This window comes from Vidua macroura, chromosome 9 (genome assembly GCF_024509145.1).
Source record: "Vidua macroura isolate BioBank_ID:100142 chromosome 9, ASM2450914v1, whole genome shotgun sequence".
In the NCBI taxonomy this organism is placed as follows: domain Eukaryota; kingdom Metazoa; phylum Chordata; class Aves; order Passeriformes; family Viduidae; genus Vidua; species Vidua macroura.
This window is the reverse complement of record NC_071579.1, coordinates 13,899,938-13,920,607: the sequence shown is the minus strand read 5'-3', so window position 1 is coordinate 13,920,607 and position 20,670 is coordinate 13,899,938. Positions and strand designations below refer to the sequence as shown.

At 38.2% G+C, this 20,670-nt stretch overlaps 1 protein-coding gene across 3 annotated transcripts; it reads right to left on the bottom strand.

Annotated features, from left to right (window-relative positions):
* Window positions 1-5,723: 5,723 nt before the first annotated feature.
* Window positions 5,724-20,139, bottom strand: VCAM1 (vascular cell adhesion molecule 1). Of its 3 annotated transcripts, none has more exons than XM_053985068.1 (8): window positions 20,090-20,139; window positions 18,414-18,504; window positions 12,241-12,519; window positions 11,243-11,560; window positions 10,746-11,018; window positions 9,867-10,133; window positions 9,179-9,445; window positions 5,724-6,701 (listed from the first exon to the last, which is right to left on the bottom strand). In XM_053985068.1, the coding sequence occupies exons 3-8, from the start codon at window positions 12,503-12,505 to the stop codon at window positions 6,541-6,543; spliced, it is 1,551 nt and encodes a 516-aa protein (XP_053841043.1). In that variant the 5' UTR covers window positions 12,506-12,519; window positions 18,414-18,504; window positions 20,090-20,139; the 3' UTR covers window positions 5,724-6,540. The 3 variants fall into 3 exon arrangements, with proteins under 3 accessions (XP_053841043.1, XP_053841044.1, XP_053841042.1); XM_053985069.1 differs by lacking the exon at window positions 20,090-20,139 and adding an exon at window positions 18,942-18,999; XM_053985067.1 differs by lacking the exons at window positions 18,414-18,504; window positions 20,090-20,139 and adding an exon at window positions 13,240-13,429.
* Between the last annotated feature and the right edge of the window lie 531 nt (window positions 20,140-20,670).

Genomic DNA, 20,670 nt, shown 5'->3' with positions numbered 1-20,670 from the left:
ACCTTCTTAATATGGTCTGATTCAAAAATTATGCATATGCATCCATAAAAGACTGCAGAAACCTTGTGGGTGATTCAGCAGTAATCTCACAAAGAATTTATCTGCTCTTCCCTATTAAATCAAGCCCAAGGCTGAACAGGTGCCTTGATCATAACTCACATCTACTCACCTGTCTCTCATTTTTGCAGCAAGAGGACTTTGCTAATTAAAAAGCACAACAGCTTTTATAAAGTAGATTTTCATGTTTGAAGATGAGAATATTGGAGGTTTACAGCTTCTCATTTTATTGAATTAACAGTGAGCTAGACACAGTAAGGAAAACAGGAATAATCACATACAGTCTACAGGTAAAGAGTGATCTTCAACTGCTTGCTATTACAAACACTACTAAACAGAAAACAAGAGAGGGAAGAATTAAGTTCTGGCAAAAGGTTTATACATACAATAAAATAAATGGGATATTTCAGTACATTTGTGTTTTGAACACAGAATTTTAGCCTAGAAAATTACCTTTAGATGTGGAAATACATTATCCTGCATTCTTTTAATTTCTTTATCTGCTTCTACAGATACACCACTTTTTTGGCTGTCAGACAAAGCAAGCAGAGCCTGATTCTGCTATGTTCTTGCTTTTTAGTTCCCCTCAGACAACTTGGGAAAAGTGACTTATGCCAACATTGTCACAATTTCCCAAAAGAAGTGATCTTTAATCAATACAAACAAAATCTTGCTATCTGCTCCATCCCTGCTCTGTTATCAGCACCAAGACCATTGTGATTATGAACTAGAACAAAAGCCTCAACAACAATGTAGTGCTGGAACTTCATTTTGTTTGTAAGAAGGAAATTTTCTTTCCTTTTTCCCAGAGCTTATCTACAAAAATCTAAATTAGCTCACTAAAATATTTATTTCTGCATGGTTTTCAGATATGAGTGCCTGAATGATTATTCAACAGTGAAGAATCATGCTGTCTTACCTCACTTATCTGTTTTGATGCTTGGATATAAATGAAGAGACAAAATATTCAGTTTTAGTTGAACAGGAAATCAACAGAAGAAATAGTAGATATATTTTCAATGTCATTTAAAAAACTGAATGCCGTTGTGTTTTAACTCCATTTTATATGTATTTTTGATATTGAAACAAGCAATAATAAATAAATGCACCATTTGTGGTAATATTTTGTTGTTTGAGCACATTAGTTGAAAATCAAGTAAATATCACAGCACTATGCTCTGAAGTTCTCTATTCAGCTGCATGTTAGCAGTGGTGCCAAAGGCTCAAGTGCTGTTTTCTGCCCTGTACACAAAGTGCCTGGGAATGTAAAAAGGTAGTTTAATCTGGGTTTGACTAGCAAAAAGCTAGTTTAACCAGGTTTGACTAGCAAAGAGGCTCTGTGGCTCAACTAGTAACAGTGTCTCAAAGTTACATCACTGTAAAAACTGATAGTCTCCATCACTGGAAATCTCCAATAAATACGAAAGAACAACATGAAATATAACAGTTGGAAATGCGTGGGAGTGTTCAAGACATGACATCTGTGTTGGAACATCATATGCTACCATTTATTTCAGCTGCTGAGAGCAGATGTCCCATATATGCCTCTCATTCAAAAAGGAAAGGAAAAATATTTAAGAGGAAAAAACCAGCAGCATTAGGACAGAACATTTTAGTTTTTACAGTCACGCATAACAAAGAGGATTACAGTAAATGATCTTACTTTCTTCATATGCTCCTGTCTCTTTTAACACATGGATGTAGTGTTTATTACTGCAATTAAAAATAAGTAATTGTTGCCCTCCTTCAAGTCACATAAGCACTGAGTCCCAGACCCCCCTATCACATCTATTTATAAAATATATGTTTGCCTTTAAAAAAAAATAATCTTCAGATTTAAATGTCCCAATTTCTTTGCATTGCAAAAAGTAAAAGGTGCCCTTAAAGGGTAAATTTTCAACCTGTCAAAAAACTGTTTTTCTTGTTTCATTTGCAATGAACTTTAAACATAGCAGAACCACTGAGAGGAACCAAGGACTTCATAAACAAGGGGAACTTCCCAGCCCTGTATCTCACAGCCACACATTTGGCTATTCTGTGTACTTCAGCAGCACCAGAAGGAATCCTCAGGTAGAGGGGACAGGCAGGAGGTCCCCCGCTTTTGTGCCTGGTGGGTACTTGGAACAAAATACTACTAAGATGCCTGGGAGCATCACTCTTTTCACAAGAATTTCCATATTTCTGGTAACATAATATTCATGTAGCATGTGGATCCCAAAAGATTGTGAGGCTTAAAGACTGTTGAGCTTCACAACAGACAATGGAACAAGAGAGGGAGTTTCCCTGATATAACCACTTCTCTCACTTCTTTCTTAAATGTGAAGTGATCTTCAAACTGAGTATAGTGTCAAAAACTCTGTCAGGTTTTGATTGCTAAGTTGAATTGTCTAGGTAAAAGTCAGACTGGTTGCTTTGACAAAGTTTTTTTGCCTCATGTTAAAAGGTATTTGTAGCTCTAGAGGGGATTTAGTAGAAACTACAAGGATTATTTTCTGCTGTAGAAAAGGCCTGATAAATGTAGGCTTCCAACAGCCCTACGTCTTTAGTTTATCAAAGAAATAAGAGATGATTTGATTACAGCATGCAATTATCATTTGGGGAGAATGGTGTAAAAGGAGAGAAAAATTGGATTAGGAAGTAGGCCATGTATACACCACTGATAACCAAGGACAATTGCATACTGTCTGTGAGGAACTTCCAGATCAGATCCCTTACACGGAGCACACGCTGATTAAAGAAATCATGTGGTCCAGCACAGCAGTAAGTCCATGGAGCTGAATGGCCTGCCCCATTCAGAGACTCCAGATCATCATTTGGCCTTAAATATCCTGGTCAGGCCCTGCTAGTCCCAGAAAACAGGGAGGAGCCTGCCCCTTCAAATGCAAAACCACCAGTGTTACCTCCAGCAGATAACAGCACCTCTCTCATGGCATATATTAACTGTCCCCTTCAGTATACCTAAAAAATTATTTGAAAGCATTCATGGAGATATTTAAGATAAGTATCTTTTCCTGTTTGAGCTTTTCATGAAAGAATACATCCTGAACTGACTTCAGGGAGTGAGAATTTGCCACCACCTGTTAAAATCTGGACTCATGTGAGCATTGCCCAGTTGTATTTTTGGGCTAAACTCCTGAAGAGGAAAAGACAAAGCTATGCTTGAGAAAAGATCTGACAGGGGAAAATGCAAATCTATAACATGTGAAGTGACTTTATAGAGAAAGCCTGAGAAGGCCTGTCAGCTCTTTGCTTTACAGACCACTTTCTTAATCATAAAGACAGCCCTGTGGCAGGGATTCTTACCTAGACCTCCAGGCAGCTCTGAAAACACTTGCTGGGCTGGAGCTGCTGTTCATGACTTTTTGCCAGGGCAGAGGCTCTGCAAGTTTCTTGATGAGAAACTGTATAAGGAGAAGCAATATTCCTTCTGTAGTTTTAAATAAAAAGAGAAGTTATTTGACTGTGAACTTTAAACCTTCATAGGACAAGCTTGTACTGATATCATGAAGTTCCCTGGAAAATACCGAGAGTCAGACAGTAGGGCAGGAAATCCCCTGGCAAGACCTCCTGTGTGATTTCACTGCTGGGAAGCTCACTGCCAACACAAGAGCAACCTCTCCTAAAAGGGGCACTAGAAATTCTATCCATTCACTTAATATTTCGGGGGGGAAGGTTGGCCCTTGTTGAAATCAAGCAGCAATTCCTATTGACTTAAGTCACTTAATACCTTAATGGAGGTCCTGAGAGGGCAGACAAGCCATGTGGACATTAACATCTCTCTCTGTATCAGAAATACTGACAAAACCAACAGCTGCAAGAATACTGGAAACTTGTGGAGGAATTTCCAGTAAAGACTACTCAAGCACCAAAGCTCTGTTGCAAGGTAGCTCCTATTTCTCTCCCACTCATCTTTCATCTTTTCAATCCACAGGAGGGGGAAAACCAGCACACTTTTATGCCCCTTCTGCAAGATCTGGCCCAAGGCTGCTCACAGGAGGAGTAAGAAGGCAAGGCATACCTTGGTGGGTCTCACCAGTAACACACCAACCCCAGGATGTCTACAGCAGTGAAAGACACTATTTCAGGATGTCATATACTGGCCACTTTCTCTGGTATATATCCTGAGGATTGCTCAGCATCAATGGCCATTGAATAAGGAATGTTGTACAGTACATTTCTGTCTACTCCCTTTTGGGTTTTTTTTATGGACCTTTAGCCCATTATTTTTTCCATTCTGCTTTTGAACCAATTGATATTGTTATCCCCCTGACCCTTCTGCAGCAGCTTTCAGTAGATTAATATTCACCCTGTAAAAAAGTACCGTTCTATTATTTTTATTAAAACACTTTCTCCTTAGTTTTTCCTGTAGTTCTGGTATTGCATAATTTAGCAAACAGTTTTGCATCTGTTGTTTGCTATCAACTGCTTTCACAATTTGGAAAACATCAGTCAGAACCCCTCCTCCTTCAGCATTCTCTCTCCAAACTGGAAAGTCCCAGGCATTTTCATTTGCCCTGTTTTCCAATCCTCCTTCCCTGTATCTTTCCTAGCTGTCCTTCCTGCAATACAGACACCAGAACCTCACTGATTAGGCAAAATGTGTGTGCACCAAAGTTTTGCACAGTGGAAAAAATCATACTTTCTGGTTTATTCACAAGACAGCACTGAGACAGGCCTGACATTATTCTGAATAAATATGCCTGGCACCACCTCCAAGAAATTTATGTCATGGGCCTGTCAAAGCTCTCCTCCTCCTCTGTCTTCAATCTTTTCTTCACCCTCCTACTGCATGCTCACATTTCTCCAAGCCAAGTCCACACTGCTCTCCCATTTTTCTGCTACACCCCCACTTTCCAAGCCTCCCTTTCCAATCTAGATAGACTGGATGAACTGATTTACTGTGCACAAAACACTGCTGAACACACTATGAAAAAATATGGAAGAAGTGCACCACTGCCTCATCCCAGAACTAGCCTCATCCCAGAGCTAGCACCTGCATTTGCATTGCTGTTGGCAGCAGTTGTCACCATGTGTATAATGTAAAAACATATTCTTTTCACATATCTCTGCTTGAGCTTCTTGTGTGCAAGCCTGGAGGAGCCAGGCCCACCTTCCTTGCCTAGCACAGTGGATCAGGCCACAGTGCATCAGCATTCAACATCTCAGCCACAGAGCCTGCATCTCCCACAACTTTGCCTTCGGTGCTGAACATCAACACCCAGATCAGTCAAAGCACCACTGCTGGTCAGGAGAAGGGAGGTAAGGAGGAAAAATATCAAATTCCACCTCTCCTTCCCTCCATCTTTGCTTCTGCACCAGAAGTTCACTATTTTCACAGCCATTTTGCCAGCTCTGGAAAGTGTGTGGTGAAAGAGGCACTAACCAGAGTGAAGCATGCAAACACCGGCTCTCTGTTAAAAGGAAAATTGTCAAGCATGTGGTTTAGATTTTCAGTGAGGAGCTTGGGAAGGGCATTTCTTCAGGAACCAACTCACCCACCATCGCTGAGGTGCACAGATTTTGCCTGTGCCCCCTGCCTATGCCTTGTGGCTGCTGGCCTTGTTTGTGTCTTTCCCATGACACCCACAACTGCTGCTGCCAAGGACAACTTCCTTCCACAGTAATGTGTATTCTGGCATAATCTTAAACATGCATCACTAGGGGGATTTAGTCAAAGAAATCTACTCATAGTTTTATTTTGCAGTGGATATCTGTAAAGCATTTTTACAATCCGTTGATATTTTACAAGAAAGGTCTGATTTGGCTCATCACAAAATAACGGAATTCTGACATTGATCTGAGAATGATTGAAGCCAGCAAGAATACGTTAGCATTCCTAGAACTTACTAGATTATAACCCCAGACATTTTTTGAATAATATTTAAAATAAAATGTTTTACAAATGAGCCTGAAAGGCTTAAATTAATTTAAATTTGTTAGAAATGCATAGCCCAGTGATTGTGTAACTTCACTGAAGGTACAGAATTTATGGCAATATCAGTCAAAAGAGAACGTTTTCCAAACATTACCACAACCAGACAAATTATATTAAAAAACATTCATGCTGCAGAATAATACAAAATAAAAATCATCTGATCAGCTCAAGCAATATTGATTTATATATTTGAATTAACAAAATTTCTCTGTACAGTTGCAATTAGACTTCAGTTTTACAAACTGGTATTTAGTTGAACATATTCATAACACAAATTATACACTATGTACAAACCTAGTTCTCCACAGAACTCTTCGTTCAGAATGCTGCAACACAGAAATGATTTACCAATTTCTAGTTCAGGATTCTAGCTCTTCCTTTAATTTAAATACCAAAACACTTATCAAAACATGAAAATAAGCCCATTTGCTATCACATTGTGCTGTTCTTAAGTCACTTGTTTGTTACCATATGTTACTGAAGAGTAGAACCAGTCACAGCAATAAATAAATGTGCTTATTATCAACTAAAGACTCGTATTCACATGATCACACTTTCAACCTGAGTGCTTTTACAAGACTGTAGGATCCATTGATCTTTGCTTGTCTTGACACATAGATCAAAATTGCAACTGCAGGTACCGCTACTGCTGCTACAGATGAGAATGCAATAATCAATGGTATCATCTGATCTGGTTCTTCCAATCTTGCTGAAAATGGAGACAAAAGGAGAAAAAAAAAGCGTAAATATTGTTTGAAACAGATACATGGGCATCACTGTAAAAGCAGTGTTATTAATGACCTTCATTTGAAACATATTTCTGTTTTCATGCACCAAGCATACTTTTTGTGTTTTCCTTACATTTTTTTCTTTAGAACTTCATATTACATACTTTAATTCCTAGCCACTATCTTGATCTTGAATTGGTCCATGCAAGTTCAAACCTATCTGATATCATCTACAATGAAGAATACCATGAAATTCACCAAGAATGCAAGAGGAATACCACATCTTATACCCAGCAAACAGTTGGGTATGTTTCAACCTCCTGAAATTCATCCTTCAAGGGGAAGACCATGTTTTAAAAGCTAAATATTTATATTTTTTGTGAAACACAACCTTCCCTGGATTAGTCTCACTGTCCATGCATGTGGACAGAAATGCAGCTGGGAATCACCTTTTTGTGGCCCTTTCCTTAAAGCTACCACACCAACTCGGGTAAGAGAGACAATGACAGGCACACTGAAAGGAGGTTAAAATACAGCTTATTCTGACCAGGTTGTTTGGTTTGATTTTGGGTGAGGCTTTTTTTTTCAGGTTAACAACAGTACTGTCATGCAAGGCACAGCTATTAACTAGTTGCGCTCACCTTGACACAAATTTCACTAAAAATAACAAACAAAATATGTTTAAGGCAATAGACCCAGCTACATACAACAGCTATCTCAATCTCTGTAATGTTCCAACCTTAATGAAAATATGAAGGACATATATGTGTGTATAATTTTTGGTGACACTGCAGAGTATAAAATTTCCATTCACTGACAGCAGAATAATTTCTCCTGAAGGGCTTTTTTTTCAGGACCATCTCTGAGGGTGTATGTGCTACATGTAACAGTGATATTTTCTACTTCTTGAACATTTTCTGATGGATATACTAACACAGTAATATTTTGGAGAGGAACTGAAAAGAAATTCAAGGTAGGATTTAGCAACAAACAGAAGCAAAACACATGAGGCATCAGCAGCTTTTACATGCAAAATTCTAATCCAGTTAATGGGCCCACTGTAGTAGTTGAGCCTGTAGCTTTAGACACTGCTCTGTCACCAGCTATCCACTGAAGCCAACAGCAGCTGGCAAAAAGAACATTTTATCAATTGATAGAGTATGTTGCATAAGTTTTACATTATATGGAGACTCCTTTTCTTATTTCAAATTCATGGTTTGTTTGTTTGAGTTCATGAAAGGGCACAGACCAACAAACCCAGAGGCTGATGTCCCCTTTCAGCAGAAAAGAAATAGAAAAGGTAAAGAAAGGAGTCCTAGAACTGTATTTCTTTTTCACAAGGTTCTGCAATTTTATATCCTGTTTTCAAAAGATGAAGTGGAAATACGAAAAAAATTTGAAGAAGCAATTATTTTATGCATCTGCTATTTTGGAGTTTTCATTAGCATTAAGACCCTATCACTTTGACAAGAACCTGTGCAACTCATGTCAGGTTTTTTAAAGACAATTCATTCTTAATGATACTGAAGATGTCACTCTGTGTAAAACAAATCCTAGTATGAACTCTGCACAGCAGTTATATTAACTAACCTTTGACATAAGTACTATGTGCTGAGACTGCTCCCCCAGTTCATTAATGGTATGCATGTGTATTTTCCTGCATCCCTTAGCTGAACCCTGCCTGTTGTATATTTGCTATCTACTGTTTCAAGGGTTGTGAATGCATCACCAACTTTCTTTTACAGACTAGTCCTAAGAGATGCAACATCTGCAGATATGCAAGGAATAGTAACACTTTGTCCTTGTTTCGCTTTGCTTGAGAGGGAAATCAAAAGTGTATTCTTTGGTGCAGCTATAAAAATAGTAAAGAACAGGGAAGAGAGCTGAATTGGTGGCAGAAGTGATCCCTAAGCAAGACACTGTTGCTATGCAATAGGCAGAAGCAGCAGAGCTAAAGCAGAGAAGTCTTATTACTATTGAAAATGAAACCTTGCTATCATTCCGTCTAAGCTGAGGAATCAGCATTTCTTGTAGCTTAAATGCAGCTTGTAAGAGCAGGACACAGAGTTGAAGCTTAGGGAAGAAGCAAGGAGCTGCTTCCATAGAGGAGCTTCAGCATGTACTGTCTCCTTGAATCTTTCCTATGCAGATATCCACTGAGGCCTGCTTAGAAGGATATTTCCTTCCAGGCACTGCATGCCTTCTTTCCCTCACGCATTCACTTGGCAATTGGAAGGAGTGATGGAAGCCCCATCGACTAAAGAACTTTTCACAATCTATCTGTATTCAGGCAGACTTCACGCTTCATTGTTTAAAGCTTCCTAAATCACTTAGTGACATTAGAGCCACCTTTTAACTCCATTGACATCAAAGACACAATTACCTCATTCTTCAAGAAGAAGATCTGGACCTAAAATACATAAATCAAAAAACTTGTTTTCCATCTTGTTCTACAAACCTTGAATATATAATTTCACAGCTTTTTCTTCCTTGCCAAATTGATTATAAGCTTCACATTCATAAAGCCCCAGATCTTGACTTTTCAAGTTCTCTATAGTTATAGTTGCATTTTTAGAAATTTTCTCAGACTCTCCGGTGGCCTTCTTTTTCTTCCAGGAGATCACAGGAGCTGGATTACCAGAACTAGTACATTTCATTGTCACAGTTTCTCCTTCTTTAAGAGCAGCAGTAGGGAAAACAGTGATCATTGTATTCTTTGGTCCATCTGAAAGGAAGAGTCCTATAGTTAATCATCACTGAATTTTTTTAGAGATGGATCCAACATGTCTTATTGGATACTAGATTGTCACCCTCCCAAAGCTAATCTCTTTTTCATTCTCAAAACAAAAGTAAAGCACATGTTATCAGAGTTTCTGTACAAACCCTCCATGGCCTAGACATTCTAACCAAATACTTCTAACCATGTAGATCAGTTTCTCACTCATTCAAATCTGAACTAAAGACTGTCATTACATTAAAGATTTCATGACTTTGTTTTGTTCATCAGCACTGCTCCTTTCTTAGGGAAAAGCAGAGGACTATGATGATTCTTTGTTCTCAGAGGGTTTTGTTTAATTTGGTTATATTTATCACTGAAGAACTAACTAATTATTTTTAATGACTAGGAAAACTTTACACATACTTACATTTGACATTAAGTGTGATTTCACTTTTACTGTTCCCAAACTTATTTTCTGCTACACATTCATAGTCTCCTCCATTTTGGAACATCACAGATGGAAGATGAAGAATACTCCTGGCACTGTAAGACTCTATGTCTGCATTGTCAGATTTTCTCCTTAAAATAATCTTGGGAGGAGGGTTACTTTCAGCAGAACATTGTATGGAAACATTTTCTCCTTCCTGAACTGTTGTAGAAGGTTCAATGGAGAGTTTTGTAATGACTGGAGCACCTGCATGGCAAAAGCAAAGGCTGTTAGAGTAATGCAAAGGTACAAAAGATGGAGAAGGTTTTAAGAAAGAGGAATTGCTAGCTCAAGAATCTGTTTATTTTGGTTTTGATCCCAGACTCAATCTAAGACTTTTGGCTCAGTCAAAACAGTAGCAGTCAATCAATCAATCACAAAATATTACAACAATAATATTATTATGTCCAAAACAGTTTTACCATTAAATGCCTATTAAATTTAATACTAATGACTAAAACTACTAGTTCAAAGAGGAGACTGATGTCCCTGTGAAATTGGTATGCGTGTTACAGAAATAACAGTGTGTGTCCCCACCACTTTCTCAGACTCTTTTGTGACTTTTAGTGTTGCATTGTGGGGAAATGTATTGAAATGTGCACATACAACAGCAGTACTGAGAGAATTAGCTGAAAATTAAATATAGAAAGAAAAATTACAGTGCATGAGGAACAGCCTTAAATTGAAGCTGAATCCTGAATATGTAGCAAGGAAAGCCCCATATTTTCCTAATTTTCAGTGTTTCAGCATCCTCCAACCTAACAGAGTTCAGCCAGTTAGGAACTGGATAATACAAGTGAAACTCAAACAGATTTGTACCTTGTATAATAATGTCCACAGTTGCTTTCTCTGTTTTATTAGTTACCAGATTAATTACTTCACAGATGTACAGTCCTGAATCATTGAAATGGACATGGGGAATAGAAAGAACATTGTTTTTTATCAGATGCTGGATACTTTCTTCAGCCAAATATTTACTCCAAACTATTTGTGCTGGCGGGTTACTCTGAGTCACACAAGTGAGGTTCAGAGATTCTCCTTCCATTGCTGAGTTGCCTGGAGATGCAGTAATGACAGTATTTTGTGGACCAACTGTAAGAGAACAAAAAGAAGACAAGATCAGTATGTAAATGAAGAATGACATGCACATCTCTAACACTAGCTTTTCTAGAGGTACATGTCACAGAATACCAAGAAGAAAATGAAAAATATGTATCCCAGTAGCACAGTGGGACAATTTTTCCAGACTTAGTAAGATGTTTTGCTTGCAACTTTGAAAGCTAAACTAGCCAAAGCCCTTGTACAAAAATACTTACAATTTGCATTAAGTTTCTGAGAAGATGTTCTTTCTTTGGGCTCAAAATCCATATCATCAATTGGTAGCCTGGCCACACAGGTGATCTCTTTCCCAGCATCTTCAGCCATGGGATGAAATGTATATGTCACAGTTTTGGTCTCTGTATTTGTGCTGTCATCTTCCAAAAAATATTTCTCATGAAGAACATGTTCATCTTTCTTTAGGAAAACTTCCAGGTGATCAGAAGGATACACATCAGGAATTTTACAGATGACAGTGGCTGGTTCTCCAGCAACTAAGGATGGGCTGATCTCAATGATAGGATCACTGGGGAAAGCTAAAAGAATAAAATCAATTTCTTTAGACTAGCAGACATGAACAGTAGGGTCAACATAACAGCAAGATCCAGACACCAAATATCTTGAGTTTAGAGGTGCTCAAAACATGACATTCTATCAACATTATTACAAGACATATCTTGATCTGAAGACCTACAGGTCCTTTATAAGCAGTTCATATACTAACAGGAAGTTTATTTCTACAATTTTTGAAACATGACCACAAAAGATAAGTAAGATTCAGCATGGCACCTAGGCAGTGATACAGCTGCTTAACTATAGGCATTCAGAGCAATCTATACACTAGTGCTATCCTGTTTTCTGTGCTGGTAGGTTTAGACATCTGAATTATTCTCTTGCAAACTACAAAAGTTTTGATTTTTATTCCCCCAGCTCTGGGAATGCATTCAGGCAGTGTATGTTTTGGCTTTCAAGAATTACCAAAATAAGAATAAATAATACTAGTACATACAATCTTCAATGCAGAAAGCTAAGCAGAAAAGGTCTAAGAAAGTGTCCTGAACAGACATATAAAGGAATCTCAGAAGGAAGTATATGTTGAGCTATAACACTCATTATCCTAGAATTAAAAGTTAACTGGTAACCACAATATCTAAAACAACTCTTGGGTTTTCTATCAATATGTACTATTTAAAGAGAATTTTACATTTTTACTTACAGTAAAGTTCAACTTTGACACTCTTCTCCTTTTTCTCTCTCTCATCACATATGACAGTACAAAGATAAGAATGAGAATTCACAATGCTAACTGGATTCATAGTCAATGTAGAATATGTCCTGTGGTTCCTGACTTTTCCTCCAAGGGGGCTGTCCATCTGTGTTCTCCAGGAAAAACTTGGTGATGCACAGCCAGTAGTATTGCACGTGAGCATGAGTGTGCTTCCAATCTGTGCCACAATTCTTTCAGCAGGTATAATTTCCATTTCAAAAGCTTTAACTACAAAAGAGAAAACACACATCAGTTCAGCAGCTTTCTCAACTTTTATCTTCCTATTTCTTCTCATGTTCTACTGTGACATGAGGGTCTTTATGCCTCATTTCTTTACTTTATGGTTGTGTGGAAGTTAAACTAACAAAGCTCATACAGTGGTTTACATATTCAAAACACCCCATAAACATTGCTATTTTTTGTCAAAGACAATACAGACTCAGATGATTGACAGTTTTCATGTATAAAATGGCATCAACCAAATTTAAATAAATGCATTGGCACAATATAATTTTTTTTGTCAGGTGGATCTGGTTCTAAAACTTTGTAACATTTGAGGGGAGAGGTAGCAGGTAGATAGCAAAGACAACAGCAGAAACACTTTCAACAGGACATTTAGTACCAAATTTGCCTACTACTGTCAGGAGTGAGTAAAAAATCAAGCATCCAGTGATATACTGCAGTTGTCTCCTAGACTGTCTTTTAGCAAACTCAATAGGAAAACGACTGAGTCATTGCAGAGCACAGAAAAGCTCAAAGTAAATGTCAAAAAAAAGCTTCCTGACATTTTGACAGAGCTACTTAATTGACAGTTGCATTCACTGAAATGAAAAGGTAATTGGAGAAAAGAGAAATAAAGATCAAACAGCAAATTTTAGGTCAGTTTACACTTAACAAAGTTAAAAAAAATTTAAAAAGCACCACCAACCCCCACCTTCCCCAACTTACCAGTCCTTAACACACACAGAATTACTAGCACAGCCTGGCTTGTTCTTCCCATCTCTTTAAACATTTGTAATGGCTGTTACTGGGTAAAGAAAGTAAATTCAAAAGTTTGCTTTCTGTTTTCTGTGAAGAAGCGCTGTGAGATCTTGCTGCTCTGCAACAGTTTATTACAAGAGCTCCAGCTTGCTCTTTATAAAGGCTCTCTCTCCTTGGTGCAGAGTGGGAAATCCCTGGACTTCCCCGTCCAGAGCAGGGAGGAAGAAACCCATATCGGGCGGTGTCCGTTGGCTCAGCGCCCTCTGCTGCTGTTGTGATAGCTCAGGAAAATTAATAGTAACACTTGTAAATACAGTGCCTACAACATTTGAAAAAATCTGTTTCAGATCTGATCCTGCAAACAACTGATAAAATGAAAGAATGTGTGTAAGTTCAAGTAATTGAATGCAACTATATCTCAGACAAAAAGTTATTCAATTTTGCTTTTAATGAAAATATTTTTGTTGGGATTGAGTCTTCAGAACAGTTCTAACAATGCTCAGCTCTGTAAATAACATTACATGACTCAGTATTTCATTTGAAAACTGCTACCAGTTTAAGAGGTGTTGTTACTCATGTTCCTAAGTATTTTTGATCTCTAAAAATGAAGAATAAGATCAGATAACAGAAGTCTGGAGATCTGAGTTCATCAGCTTGAATCAGGCTCATACTCTTCAAATTAATGGAATGAATTAATATTCCCAATGCCACTTTACAGTGGATATACAAATCCAGTTTGGAATATTTCTGAGGACAACTCTTGCTGGCTAATATGGCAGCGATGTTAGGAAAAAAAGTAAAATAATGTTTTCAGTGTTTAATTTTCAGTTGGAAAATGCTGTGAATGCAAAGAATGGATAAAGGTTTCTAAATCTCAGTTTTTTATTCATTCAACTACTTAAGTAACTCCGGTACAGAGTACAGAGGGGTCTGGACAGGCTGGATAAATTCACTGAGGCCAATTGGATGAGGTTCAGTACAGTGAGGTGTCAGGTCCTGCTCTTAGCTCACAACAGGCTACAGCACTACAGGCTTGGGGAAGAGTGGCTGGAAAGCTGCCCAGTGGGAAAAAGCCTGAGAGTGCTGGTTGACAGCAGCTGAACGTGACCCAGCGTGTGCCCAGGTGGCCAAGAAGGCCAGGGGCATCGTGGCCTGTATCAGGAATAGTGTGGCCAGCAGGAGCAGGGCAGTGATTGTGCCCCTGTACTCGGCACTGGTGAGGCCACACCTCGAGAGCTGTGCCCAGCTGTGGGCCCATCACCTCAGGGGAGACACTGAGGGGCTGGAGCCAGGCCGGGGAAGGGCAGCGGAGCTGGGGAAGGGGCTGGAGCACAGATCTCACCAGGAGCAGCTGAGGGAGCTGGGGACGACAACAACAACAACAACAACAACAACAACAACAACAACAACAACAAATTAAAAAAACCACCCCAAGACAATCCAAGAATTACCCGGAAGGCAATAAAACAGGGAAATCTGAAGCATCTAGAAATGCCTAACCAAAACTAAAATTCAATGAAATTGCTACAGTGGATTCTACCATAATATTTTTTTTATTATCACCATCATATTTTTTTTTTTTTTTTTTGTTAGAGGAGAAGGAAAAGGAGAAGAAGGAGAAGGCAGAGAAGGAGGTGGAGAAGGAGGAGGAAGAACAAAACACACAAAATGCAAGCAGAGTACTGTTCTGGAAGTACTGCTATCAAATCCAAAAATCCAAGAGCTATCCAGGATAGGAAATAACACATCTACACAATGTGATTTTAATGCATAGAAAATGGTCTTGTTGCAGGAAAGTGTACTCTCTCACTTAAGTTGCAAATAATTACTTTTAAATCGTAGTCAGAGAAAAGCAAAAAATGAAACTCTTTGCTTGGACTGCTTAAATAATCATCAGAAGCTAAGCTGAAGGAGAAAGGGCAGTATTTCCTTGTTTCTGGGAAATCAGTTTCTAAACGGAAAAAAATTAAACATAGGAGGCTATTCTGCATACTGGAAAAGTTTTAATCAAGTCCTTTATCAGATAACATGAAATAGGAAATAACTCTGATCCTGGTCTCAGTAAATTAAACTGGGCAGCTGCCATTAACTTCACTGGAGCTGGATCCTTACCAGAGGGATTACTATACTGAGTGATCAGACAAATTCAACTCAGACGGTGCAGGTAAGAGCAGAGTTAGCCAATAAATATTACAAAAGGAAGTACAAATCTGCCAAAAATTTGAAAAGTTTTAAAAAACTTTCTCTTTAAACAACTTCAAGTGTAAGCCTTCTTTGTATTTTAAATAGAATATGTACATTTCTGTTGCTCCTACTACCCTCAGCATCAACCTCAAAATAGGAAGATGGGCACCAAGTAGGGTTATTTTCACAACTGTCTGTTCTGTCTGTAAACAAACAGAGATCAGCTGACAAGTTTTAGCACTTGACCTTGAGAGTTCAGATAATCTGATTTTTTATTCAAACAGCACAGAGGAGGATGCTGGAGGTAAAAATAGAGGATGCATCTACATCCACAGTGAGATACGTATTATAGTACCAACTGGAAGAAATCTGGACACATGCAGAGTGTAATGAGGACTGGAATGAAACAAGTATTACAAGAATATTACTAAAGGCAAAAAAAATGAAAGAATTAAGCACTGGGATGTAACTACATGTTTTTCAGTACATCTAGTAATCAAAAGAGACTTCTAAGGCTTTGATGGACAAACAAAGATAAAACCATTATGTGTTGTAAAACGGAGTTTGGAAATACTGAACGCAATTTTCGGCCTGGCATAAGAAAATACAAGTGTCCTTCAGGAAACTAAAGTTTACATCAGACTTGTCTGGAATTTAAGAAAAGATACCATTTCAGAACTGTGCTAATCATTTGCTTTAACTCCTACTTCTGCAATCCTATTAAATACCTATATTAGCTTCCTCTAAGCAAAAGAGATAACAAGTTATTGAAATCTTAATGAACTATTTGAACAAAATGCACGTTATTCAACATGTTAGTTATCCAATGTTTATATACTTTTTCCTGCATTTTCTCCTCCTGTCTCATGGAGGCTATTAGGAGAAACTGGAAACCTAACCTTTTGCAGAATCTGGATTCTTAAAACCTTCACCACTGGTTTTGTGATTTTTGGCCAAGGACCTATGGTGAAGAGAGAGAAATTTCCTCTGACCTTTTGACAGAAGAAATACAAGAAAAAAGAAGGTACAAAGAAACTCATCTGATCTGACATTCCGGTAATAGGATGCAGCAAAGTCTGACTCAACAGTTCTTTAGCCTCATATCAAAGAGGTGTTACAGCAAGTCCATACTTAGGTCCCCCATTCAAACTGCAGCCCTCACACATCTCAGGAAAGATATTCTTGGGATGTGCACTGGGGCTCTGAGTAAAGAAAGCCTCAGAGTTTCAGATGCTTTACAGAAGCAGCTGGGATGAAAAACTTCCACCCCATGCAAAGAGTGTCTGATACCTCTGCAGGATGATCATGCCTCAAGAAAAAGAGCCAGAGGACTGTGCTGTAACTCAAATGAGAACTAATCTCAGAGGCAAAACTCACATCAGCAAAGAAGGAATGCCCTTCAGGCACCACATGCAAGGTAATGCCTTTAATATGGTCATATCTTGATAAAGTAACTGAAAAAGCATGAAGCTGGAGGACATGTATGAAGGCTGCTGATTACATGGCTAATAAAGCAGAAAATGATCTGCCAGCCTCAACATTTTCAGTTCTCAGCAACTTCAATAGCCTGCTCTATGGGTTATGCACTGTCTTCTTCCTCAGAGCACCTGCATTTTTGGTTCCCAAAGCTTCCCCAAAACTTTGCTTCTCCTGGCCCCCTCCACCTGCTTTCTCACCACCTGACAATAATACAACCTCTGTATAGCGCCAAGAGGGGGAGGAGAGCATCACTGACTCCCTATAATTTTCATCTCCGGATGGGAAGGATGAGATCTACATGCATATCTATTTAAAGGGTTGTGTCTGTTTCAGGAATTGTAACTTTGTACCTAACTACAAAAAGAACACCAACGCATTACCCTGTAACCCACATCACACCTCACAATTGTACTCCACATCTAACTTGTCATCTATTGCAAGAAGAAAAAGAAAAAGAAACATCTTAAGAAAGTTTTATCATCTGCTTCTTTTCCTTTTCTGGAATTTCTTAAATACCATATGCAAAAAGAAATGCATCTACATCCTCCATTATCTTTCTCAGGCACCAGCTTCTCAGTTAGAACACTTCCTGTCTGGTTAGTCTGAAGGCAACCAGAATCCACAAAGGTGCCAGATAAAATAATACAGAAGTGTGATAACTTGAGTAGACTACAGAATAGCTATTCTCTTATTTTCTTCTATTCGGAAGCATTGTCCACTTCACAGAAAGAACAAAAATTTCATCTAATAATAAATAAAAGCCACTAGAGAAAAAAGTCCCTACTTTTTATCTTAGTCTTCTGTTACTGGCAAAAAACATGCTGTGGAAATTCCAAACTTTATTTCTAAAAAACTGAAAGTATGATTTTAATAGTGCTGGATCTAAAAATGAAACTGTTGGATAGCCTTGAAATCCACATACTTGAAGTACCAAATTCTGTATTCAAAGCCAAACTTTATTAGTTTGGATAGCTGAGCTCCTGTTGTCTTCATAGTGACATAGGTAAAAAGAAGTTTCCCTCCTGAAACATTATCTAGTGTATAACAAGAGTAAAATTCAAATATAAGCTTTGGAGAATTCAAAATCTCTTTGGGAATTCTGAGGTAAGACTTCAGATTCACTTTTATTTTGATCTGAATATACCAAGGCATATCAAAATAATTTGTTCTCACTGGAGAAAACAACAAAAAAACCCCAAACAAAACTCATTCAAAATGGACAGAGTGAAAAAATAGAGTGGGCTTTGGGTCAAAATGCAGATGATAGCTAGAACTTAGGATATGGCAAGGTAACGTCAGATGAAAACATTTAAGAAGGAATATGAGGAAGTTACATAATTCCCCCAACATTCCACAGGAAATTCTAATACAATTAAATCTTGTTGTGTCCTTTATTAAAGCCTGTATTTCATATGGCCAGAAGAAGTTTATCAAGACAGTGGTGGAGAACTTTTTGACCAAGCTTTCTTGTTACTCACCAGCAGCAGCTCTGCAATACACTTGTTCATCAGTCACTTCCCTCTTTCCCGCATCCTTCCTGCTCTTCAGTGATGAGGTACATGCATGTCCCTATGGACCAAGAAAGAAAAAGGTGAATGATGAAAGCAAGATCTAAACCAGACCATTCCACCTGCAAGAAATGCAGAACTTGGATTCTCCTACACAGGCTACTGAAAACTGCCCTGCTACTAATGGACTACCCTTCAATTTATCTTCCAGAATATATTCTTTTTTATTCTCTTACAATGGTTTATATTCAGAAATACTGTGCTTGGCTGGGTGTTTCTGCTGCCTTGTGTTATAGAAATGTTATCTTTGTTGTCCCTGAGTGGACTGGCTCACTAACAGGTAGAAATATTACACAGATGTCAGAAAGTAATTAAATGAATTAACTTTGCAGGATTCAAGATTCATAATTTTTAAATCTTCCATATAGGTAAGAATTACAGGGATCACTCAGTTTATTTTTTTTTTAAAGATACACACAAATGAAATCTCTCTTTTACCTAGATTTTGTCACCTTCCCCTCTCTAGAAGTAGACTGAAGTCCTGAAGAAACTGACCATCCAAATAGAAACAACTGGGAATGAACCAATTTTTACTTCCATCAAGCCAAAATGACATGTATTCAAGAGAAAGCATTTTTCAGTAGCAAAATACGTATGTTTGTGTGCCTGTACACATACTGATAAATCAAGTAATGCTTGAAACAAGCTGCAACTCTATTAAGGGCCTAGCACCCCACTTTGGTCTCTTGAATGTGCTCTACCCTAAATAAAAAACATGCTGTTTTGTCACTTGGACTATTTCTCTCTTTTCTTTTTTTTTCCCCAAACAATTAGGTATCATCTTAACTGCTTTGTTTATTAACACTTCCACAAAAGGAATATGACAAAGTAGGAGTGGCTAAGTGATAAAAACCATAAGCAGCTGAATTTTTCTCAACAAGCAAGGGTAAAAAAGATGAGAGTTACTGGAATTTATTTCCCCTTCCCAGACAATTACTTGGCTAGGCATCAAAGCCTCGGCCCCTGTAGTCTGATATAGACAACTGAGCAAGAATGACTTTCATAGCTGTGTCACCTTTTATCACAGACCATGTTACTCTCTCGTGATAAGAGAGGCAACTTGAGAAATGTGTCACATGTTTGAAATTGCTCTCAGGCAGGATAAAAGTCTGTACTGAATTAGTTCGAGAAATACCTGACTTCCAACATTCTGATACTTCTTAGCCAAGGATCTCTCCTGAAATTTCCCAAGAACTGTATGTGAATACCAAATTATAAGTAACCGATGGCTTAATGACCCTCTTGGTGGGAAAAATGTTGCATTGTTTGACTTAATTTCTTACTATAGTCAGCTCCATGCCATGAGGAATGGATATTGGCAGCTCTCTTTCAAGAGCTCAGCTCCAGGCAAACCTGGAGCTGAATGAAATCACCATTGACTAAGTGGGATGATCATGCACCTACTGCCAGGACTTTCACTTGGAAGCTGGGACATCCGCATGGGAAAGGGAACAATCCTGTGCAATCCACAGTTTTCAACAGATAAAGAAGACATAAATGTTTCAAAAGTAGTGTTGAATCCTTCTGTGGATCAAGGATCAACCAGTTAAGTTCTCATAGGCTCATGAGCTCAAGATTAATCTTACCTCTGTAGTGCCTTTCAGTACTCAGGATCTCAGCAGCATGGTGACGTGGATCTGCAAGACCATCAGGGTCCAGGCACAGGAACTTCCCAAGATGTATGAGGATGAATTCATTAAGATTTTAAGCAAATCATCTTACACCGAGTCTCCTAGATTATTTGAATGAATGTAATACAAACATCTCCCACTAAAAAGAAATGCACTCTAGGAATTCTCTCTTATTGATTTAAAGTGTTTGATATAAACCCATCAGACTGTAAGTGATTTATTATACTGATTCACCTGCTATGGCACCAAGATCCAGCTGCTGACTTTGCCTTTCTTGCACTCTCAGCTCTCTTGTGCCATGACTATTGAATTTTTGTGGCATGAAGAGATTTTCATTTTACCTCTAAGGGCAGCATATGGATCCTGCTGTAGCTCATGGTTTCACAAAATATGCTGTTACATAGCAAATATAGTCTATCAGCAATTTAGGATCTCAGACAATTTAATAAAAATTGTTTCACTTTATCCTGCATATTTTATTTGTTAATGGGAATATTTACTTTAAATTTATTTTTCTAATTCATTAATTGGAAAAT

Excerpts from the sequence above, each read along its gene's own strand:
- VCAM1 (XM_053985067.1), bottom strand. The coding sequence starts at position 13,303 with ATGTTTAAAGAGATGGGAAGAACAAGCCAGGCTGTGCTAGTAATTCTG. Across the intron at positions 9,446-9,866 it reads AATCACACTTAATGTCAAAT|ATGGACCAAAGAATACAATG; the intron begins GTAAGTATGTGT and ends TCTTCCTTTCAG. Across the intron at positions 6,702-9,178 it reads TGTGAAATTATATATTCAAG|CAAGATTGGAAGAACCAGAT; the intron begins GTTTGTAGAACA and ends CTCCATTTTCAG.